We start from the raw sequence: 8555 nt of genomic DNA on the forward strand, positions 1-8555 counted from the left end.
TGAGAACGATCAAACAAAATCCATATTACATATTTTTGGAGATTCATATTAGAAGATATAAACGTTGAAAGAACGGCACGAAAAACTAAAATGGACAACCAAAATGAGACGGAAGGAATATGTCATATTCTTTACTAGCTACTCCTACAACACTTGTATATTTTTGTTTGTGGGGTGTTTTTAGTAGGAGTGTGAAAGAAATTAAGAAAGTTTTCTAAGAAGTAAGGTAAAATTATTTGTATTGAGAACCAAAATTTTGTTCTATTTACATTTCTAGAGACAATTCCCTACATTTTTAGTCATAGCATATAAAAAAAGAAAAGAAACATTCCTGTCTTGGCATTTAAATTAAACTATATATAAAAAAATAAAACTTTAGGAAGTGCTGCAATGGTATTTTTCATATATACTCAATAAAAAATAACAAAATTTAAAGAGTGCCGTCCCCGGGATACTGAGGTCCCGTCACGCTAAATTTTTTATTTTTTAAGTACTTATTTCTCGCTTTACGTTACCGATCATTTTTTCATAATACTTAGGCTCCGTTCTATTAAGGTTCTTAGGCACAAATCATTTTTTGAGCGGAACAGGACCCGAGACGATAAAATTTGATAAAAATACAAAGATATGTGCAAAAAATACTCATTATCTTTATGAAATTTCAGACACGATGCAAACAAAATCTTATCTCATCCCGCACCGTTGGCTAAAACTTTCTCTGGACCTCTCATTTTTCCCTATAAAATATGCCAAACAGACGTTTTAATTGGCTGTCCGTTTTAATTACTCCATCGAAATAGAAATTCCAGTTTTCCAATGAAAAACATAACCTGAGCTGTCTCTGTTTTTCCCCTTAATTTTGTTTTGTCCCTGTACTAGCCTCTTTATTTTTTTTCCTTTTTTTTGGAATAACCAATAAACAATTTTTCCACCACGCCCTGCTGTCTCTCCTCATTCAATATTCCATTTTATCCTCTCTCTCTCTCTCTCCACATAGGATTTTCGATATATAATATTCGTTCATATCTCCCCAACGCCGAAACCTCACAGCCGCGAATAGAGATTAGATTAGAGAGAGAGAGAGAGAGAGAGAGAGAGGTGGTTGTTAAAACCGTTTGTATTCCGGCGAGGGAAGAAGCAATGGGGGCGGGGGTACTGCCGGATCTGTGGACGTTGATTCTGATTCCGCTCTGCGCCGTCGTGGGAATCGCGTTCTCGCTCATCCAGTGGGTGATTGTGTCGCGCGTCAAGGTGTCGGTGGAGAAGCAGTCGCAGCCGGCGAACAACAAGAATGGGTTCAGCGAGTCGTTGATTGAGGAGGAGGAAGGTATCAACGACCACAGCGTCGTGCAGAAATGCGCCGAGATTCAGAACGCCATCTCCGAAGGTGAGACCTTTTCAGCTTAGGCTTTGTTCTTCCTATGTTATTGATTTGTATTTTTTTTCTGGATTTTCTGAATTTCTATTGTATTTACCTCTACTTTTTTTGAATAAATTATGGTTTCGCCGAAACGAATTTGAAAAGAAAAAATTACGAAAAAAAGTTTGAAACACTAGCTTGTTGTGGTCCGTTCTATTTGAACTTCTTTCGATTTTGTTTCCTTTTTTATGTTTTTTTATTTCCTCCCATCAAGACTAATGATTGATACTAAAAGTTTGGCCGGAAACTAAACCAGAAATTACGAAAAGTAAGTGATACGGAAGAAAAATATTAGAACAAGACCTGTTTTCAGGCAAGATTTTTTTTGTTGTCGGCATCTTTTGTTTTTCCTGAGCTTTTTTGTTTGGTTCAAAACTGTGGGTGGAATTCGAAATCATTTCTACGAATATGAAAAAAAAAAAATCTAAATTTCCTTTTTAATTGTAAAATCTTCGGTACACATTTTTGTTTCCTCTTGTCTGTGATAAACCAAAAAATAATACTTTTACTATAAGTTAATGAGATTCTGTAAAAGTAAATGATTTTTCAGACATCCCAAACACATAGATCTCGTGAATTTGGTGGTTTGATGTTTGGTAGATCTGGTGGTGGATTTCATCCATGGAAATGCTTACCTCATCCCAGTGAAGGATAATAGGTAAAAAGTGCATCGACGTCGAGATAAGTGTATTTATATATGTGAAAGTGTATTAATATCGATAAGATAAGTGTATTTATATATGTGAAAGCGTATTAATATCGATAAGATATGTATTGAAGTCTGAACTCATTTGACATTATTTGCATATTAGCCTAAGCCAACTAGGCGGAGGTTAGCAAGACCTTTCATTGATTGGTGCTTGTTGGATTTGTGTTTTCCATTTGCAGTTTGCTTGTATTGATTTTTGGTAGGTGGGAAGTTTTCATTCATATACATCATTTGCGTAATTGCATACGAATGTACCTGCATACATCTCTTGCCGTGTATATACGTATCTGCTCGTCTTTTTATATTTTAGTTATTTACTGTAACTATGTACGACTAATAATAGTTTTTTTTTTGGTAAGTACGACTAATAATTGTTGTTTAATTGAATCTTGTTTTGATGCTTTTTCAGTGAATCCGTTTTACCTGTTATTTAATGCCTTGGGTGTATTAATTCTTGTCTCGTAGCCTATATACAAGGTAATTATTGGGGCCTAAGACGCAAACCCAAAAGGGGGTAACTGATTGAACCCACTATTGATCCACCACATTCGAATCTTCTAGGAAAGAAGTGTCAAGTCCTTGTCTTTTTCTAAGTTAACAGTTGGTGGTAGGTCCAGCTAGGAAATGGAAGCCTCTAGTGTTGATTTTCTTCAGTGGACCCTCAGGTGTTATTACTCTTTCATTAGGACCATAGGTGGTGATTAAGAATTTGAATTTAATGGGAATAGTACTGGAAAATAATTATTCTCTTAAGCAACATATAAGGAGAATCAGGTTCTAAGCACCATACATTTTTGATGTAGAGTGCCCACAGCAAAGTGTGTGGAGCCCAAAATTTGGCTCGCAGCACGACCCAAGATATCAATTTCTGTCGATGGAAGATAAGATAAGAGGAAATAGATTAAGGTGGTTTGTACATGTTTATAGCAGGTCAACCGATGCAGTAGTTAGAAAGGGGATGGTGACATTGGAGGTGGTAGTTCAAAAGGATCTAGGTCTTTTGAATATTATGGAACACGATACCCTCGATAGAGCTTAATGGAAATAACAGAATTTATGGTGCAGACCTGAATTGATTGGGACTTAAGGCTCTATTTGGTTAGTGGTAGATTGGCATTGTGATACTTGTAGTGTGTTGTGACTCTGGTTTGACTGTTACACTTGTTGATTTCTTTAAATCCAAGCTATTCTCAAATATGTGAGGAGAGCTTCCGGTTAACTCTACTTTTGATTTATTTGATGTCTCAGGGGCAACATCCTTCCTCTTTACTGAATATCAGTATGTTGGGATTTTCATGGTTGCTTTTGCGGTGTTAATCTTTCTTTTCCTTGGCTCCGTGGAGGGATTCAGCACGAAGAGCCAGACTTGTAGTTATGACAGCACGAGAATGTGCAAGCCCGCTCTTGCCACTGCTGCCTTCAGCACCATATCCTTCCTGCTTGGTGGTGTCACTTCAGTGGTTTCTGGCTTTCTGGGAATGAAAATTGCTACCTATGCAAATGCCAGAACCACCTTGGAGGCAAGAAAGGGTGTTGGGAAAGCTTTTATCGTTGCATTTAGATCCGGTGCAGTCATGGGTTTCCTCCTTGCTGCCAACGGTCTTTTAGTGCTGTACATTACCATCAACCTCTTTAAGTTGTATTATGGCGATGATTGGGAAGGCCTCTTTGAATCTATAACTGGTTATGGCCTAGGTGGATCCTCTATGGCACTCTTTGGCAGAGTAGCTGGAGGTATTTATACAAAAGCTGCGGATGTTGGTGCTGATCTTGTGGGGAAGGTTGAGAGGAACATCCCTGAGGATGATCCTAGAAATCCTGCGGTACGATACCATATGCCTTACAAACTCTTGAAACTCTTTTAAAGTTTTACTGCCCTTTGCTGATATTATCTTTTTCATTTTCTCCATTTCTTAGGTTATAGCTGATAATGTTGGTGACAATGTTGGGGATATTGCTGGTATGGGGTCTGATCTATTTGGTTCTTACGCGGAATCTTCATGTGCTGCTCTTATTGTTGCTTCCATCTCCTCTTTCGGGATCAATCATGACTACACTGCAATGCTTTATCCTCTGCTCGTCAGTTCTATGGGAATCCTTGTTTGTTTGCTAACCACCTTATTTGCAACTGATTTCTTTGAAATCAAGTCTGTAAAGGACATTGAGCCAACTTTGAAGAAGCAACTCATTATCTCTACAATATTGATGACTGTCGGTATCGCGATAGTCAGCTGGGTTGCGCTTCCATCTTCCTTCACTATCTACAATTTTGGAGCCCAGAAAGAAGTAAAGAACTGGTAAGGTTAATGATCGCTACTTTGGGAGAAATCTTTTTTGTGGCCTTATTTCCCCATAACCAGTTTTGTTTCGATGTGTGCCGGATAGAGCTAGGGTTGGGGTTCGATGTTGTTTTTCCAAAGCATTGAAGGCAGGATTCCTATCATTAAAATACATTTATTTCATGTGAACTCATCCCCAAATGTTGGATTCTTAATTATAGAATGCCTTGTGATTTCAACCCTCTAATGTTTAATTCCACGTGCAGGCAGCTTTTCTTGTGTGTTTGTGTTGGTTTGTGGGCTGGGCTTATCATTGGGTTCGTAACTGAGTACTACACTAGCAATGCATACAGGTATCTGGTTTTGGCATCATTCGAGTTTTCCCTTGATACATTTCCAAGTTACTGGTTTTAATGCTAGCATTTCATTATTTTTCAGCCCTGTGCAAGATGTTGCTGATTCCTGCCGCACTGGAGCTGCTACGAATGTTATTTTTGGCCTTGCATTGGGATATAAGTCGGTCATTATTCCAATTTTTGCCATTGCAATTGGAATTTTTGTTAGTTTCAGCTTTGCTGCTATGTATGGTGTCGCAGTAGCGGCCCTAGGAATGCTGAGCACAATAGCAACTGGATTGGCCATTGATGCATATGGTCCCATCAGTGACAATGCTGGAGGTATAGCTGAGATGGCTGGAATGAGCCATAGAATCCGAGAAAGAACTGATGCTCTTGATGCTGCAGGAAACACCACAGCAGCTATTGGAAAGGTATATGCTTACTTTTCCACCAGCCAAAGCCAATCTATTTGTTTTTTTTTTGTCTCCCCGTGTTCTACTTTTCCAACAGCCAAAGCCAAACTATTGTAGTTGCTTTGCTCTGTCGTATAATGTATCAGATGGTTTTCAGTTGATAGTCTCCCTTTTGATTGTCTTGATTCTCCTTAAATATGATATAGGGTAATATTCATCGGAAATCCCTTTTCATGTATTGGTATCTTGTAAATTCTGAAGCAAAAGTTTCAGGCTTGTGTTCCACATTAAAAGCGAATATCGCTTTGTTTCTGCTTGGTTTCCACCCATTTAGAATTACTAGAAACTAGACCAATTGGAACTCATCAGAAGGACAAGAGGTTTTTTCAACAACAGATGCCTAGTGTGGAGAATATTTCTAACAAAAGGTATTCTGCTTTTGGTATTAGGGCTTTGCAATTGGGTCTGCAGCTCTTGTTTCCCTGGCCCTCTTTGGTGCCTTTGTGAGCCGTGCAGAGATTTTGGCTGTTGACGTGTTGACACCAAAAGTTTTCATTGGATTGCTGGTGGGTGCGATGCTCCCATATTGGTTTTCTGCCATGACAATGAAGAGTGTCGGAAAAGCTGCTCTGAAGATGGTGGAGGAAGTGCGCAGGCAATTCAACACCATCCCTGGCCTCATGGAAGGGACTGCCAAGCCAGACTACGCTACCTGTGTGAAGATCTCCACGGATGCCTCGATCAAAGAGATGATTGCTCCTGGTGCTCTTGTCATGCTCACACCCCTCATTGTCGGCATCTTGTTCGGCGTGGAAACATTATCTGGTGTGCTTGCTGGATCCCTCGTCTCTGGTGTACAGGTATACTGTAGTTGTTGCTTTCCGGAAATATTCGTTTTGGTTGTAATGACAAATGACTAATGACTTTTATAGTAGGCTAGTAGCGTAATTCACTCTATTTCACTTGGACTGTAAAATTGTTCAGTGAATATGAGGTCTTAGTGTCACGTTTCATGTTAATTCGCGTGTCTAAGTACAAGGCAACACAACAACCGAATGTTCCTTCCTTAATGGGTGTGAAAAAGCATATGATGCCTAATATGGGAGTTTCATGCATAGCTAAATAGGAAACTGAGGATACTAAACCTTCTTGTTTGGTGAATGTCCAAGAACACATGTTGGACACACACGTCTTTTCCTAAATCAAGTGTAAGCGTGGGATAAGGTTACTTCATACAGGTAGAAGAGCTCATTTAAGTCTCCATAGAGATAGGTGTCTTCGCATTGAGTAGTTAGAGTACATGCCATTTTTTGGCAGAAAGGCTCACTCTTATCTTATGGTCTTCATTTGCAGATTGCCATCTCTGCGTCCAACACTGGTGGCGCTTGGGATAATGCCAAGAAGTATATTGAGGTAAAGAATTTCGAATTTGACACAAATTATTCCTCTTGCTTGGTATCGTTTTGCTTTTTTGGTTTTCTAGTCTCGTTTCTGAAGAAACACATAAAATTCGTTTCACAAACTGCTTCTGGAAACTGCTTTTAGGATTTTCAGAAATTGTTTTTAGGAACAAATGCATAAAACTATGGAAATGATGTGTGTCTTTTGAACTTTTCATTATTTTAGCTCTAGAAAAATTGAGTTGTGGAAATGGAAAACGGAAAGCCCTCCTATAATAGGCTACCTTACACTTTGGTATCGATTGTGACGTGATAGGCTGGTGCTTCGGAGCACGCAAGGACCCTTGGCCCGAAGGGATCCGACGCACACAAGGCAGCTGTAATCGGTGACACCGTTGGGGACCCGCTCAAGGACACATCTGGACCATCACTCAACATCCTGATTAAGCTAATGGCTGTTGAATCACTTGTGTTCGCTCCCTTTTTCGCTACCCATGGCGGCCTTCTATTCAAGATTTTCTAGAAGAACAAAGAAGGGAGTGCTAATACTGCAGGGGATTCTCCAACCGATTTCCCTATGATCGTTGTCGTCTTTTTACCTGGTTATTCTGTGTCCTTCATTCTCCGCCAGGTCTCCTCCTCCTAACTTCTATTTCAACTGTACTTTAGATTCTGGTGTAGAGAAATTTTTCCCCGTTATTGGAGTTGATGATGTTGATGAAAATGTTCAATCTTTTGAAGAGTTGGGATAGCTTTGTTGTTCTTTGCCTACGTAAATGCACATGATGTTGGTCATTGGTCTATTCGATTTGCAACTTTTATGGGTCAATGTCAAATTATACCAGTAGTTAATGTCTTTTATGATCTTCTTTTTTGAGAAGTCTAGCTGTAAGAATCTACTGCTGCCCTGGACTCGTAGACCAAAATCCAAGTATTTTTTTTTTGGTCAAATGATAGGGGAGATCGTTTACATCATGTATGAGAGTTACACAGTACAAACCCAGGACACTACATTAATTATGGGAGTCCACGAGATATCCAAGTTTAATTACTCAACCAATACAAGAAATAAGCCCATCGAAGAATCAAAAAAATGAAGGAAAAACCCTTGTAAGGGAAGAACATCCAAATGCTTTTGGAAAGATTTGAAATCTTGACTTCCTAGTAAGATGTAAGAGTCTTGGCTAACTGAGCTAGCCCAATTGGTCAAATCCAAGCCATTAACATGTTGTGATTAAAAACTCAGGTACTTAAAATGGTAAGATAGACAGCTTCGCGAGGAGTTTTTTTAAACTAGAATTGCATGGGTTTTACTTGTGTTTCATGTTTCATGTTTAGTGATCTAGTTGGTTATTCCTATAAGGTTAGAATTTGGGACGAGGATTCTTGGATTTCTCAGTGTGAGAGATTCCTTAATGTTTTCGTAAAAGAGGGGTGTAGAATGGTGGAAATATCGTGTGTGCAGAGCATGATCAGCCTGATCAGCCTGTGGCAGGATCGTGCTTATAAAACATACAATGGGGAGGGTGTCTGAGGTTGGAGGCAACACCGATTAGCACGAAAGGGTATGAGACATTGTTGGATTTGGTGGGGTGGTTGGATTTGGCATTTGAGTCTTTGAAGAAAGAGTTGTTTGAGCTATATTGTGAGGAATCAATTCCTTAGGAAATTGTAACAGAGAAAAACAATTAGAAATTCATAACGTGGGATATGATATCGGTACTCATTTTGTTTGTTGATTCCGCAGTTTAATTTTTTTAGGATAATTCGTGTATCCTGGACTGCTTTAACTAAAATTTGGATAACGTTCGAGTAGATATGCTCTGATCGTACAAATCGTGCTAAACTTGAATCAGGAATTTCCTAAAGTTGGTTGGAGTTCAACATGACACAAGTGAATCCTTGGGGTATACGTTTTTATCTCGAAAGAAACGATCACAGAGAGATGCCGATTGTCTCCTAAATCTTGGATGTCATTCTCGTTTCTCTAATAATA

General features: G+C 39.1%; 1 protein-coding gene across 2 annotated transcripts; it reads left to right on the forward strand.

The window, feature by feature from the left end:
- The first annotated feature begins 773 nt into the window (after positions 1-773).
- LOC131320274 (pyrophosphate-energized vacuolar membrane proton pump-like) lies at positions 774-7415 on the forward strand. Of its 2 annotated transcripts, XM_058350930.1 has the most exons (8): positions 774-1387; positions 3378-3952; positions 4047-4426; positions 4675-4761; positions 4847-5177; positions 5609-6019; positions 6513-6572; positions 6876-7415. In XM_058350930.1, the coding sequence occupies exons 1-8, from the start codon at positions 1141-1143 to the stop codon at positions 7080-7082; spliced, it is 2298 nt and encodes a 765-aa protein (XP_058206913.1). In that variant the 5' UTR covers positions 774-1140; the 3' UTR covers positions 7083-7415. The 2 variants fall into 2 exon arrangements, with proteins under 2 accessions (XP_058206913.1, XP_058206914.1); XM_058350931.1 differs by lacking the exons at positions 6513-6572; positions 6876-7415 and adding an exon at positions 6095-6148 and having other exon boundaries at positions 5609-6052.
- The last annotated feature ends 1140 nt before the right edge of the window (positions 7416-8555 follow it).

The sequence above is a fragment of the Rhododendron vialii genome, chromosome 3a (genome assembly GCF_030253575.1).
Source record: "Rhododendron vialii isolate Sample 1 chromosome 3a, ASM3025357v1".
Classification (NCBI taxonomy): domain Eukaryota; kingdom Viridiplantae; phylum Streptophyta; class Magnoliopsida; order Ericales; family Ericaceae; genus Rhododendron; species Rhododendron vialii.

Excerpts from the sequence above, each read along its gene's own strand:
- LOC131320274 (XM_058350930.1), top strand. The coding sequence starts at position 1,141 with ATGGGGGCGGGGGTACTGCCGGATCTGTGGACGTTGATTCTGATTCCG. Across the intron at positions 4,427-4,674 it reads CAGAAAGAAGTAAAGAACTG|GCAGCTTTTCTTGTGTGTTT; the intron begins GTAAGGTTAATG and ends TTCCACGTGCAG. Across the intron at positions 4,762-4,846 it reads TACACTAGCAATGCATACAG|CCCTGTGCAAGATGTTGCTG; the intron begins GTATCTGGTTTT and ends ATTATTTTTCAG.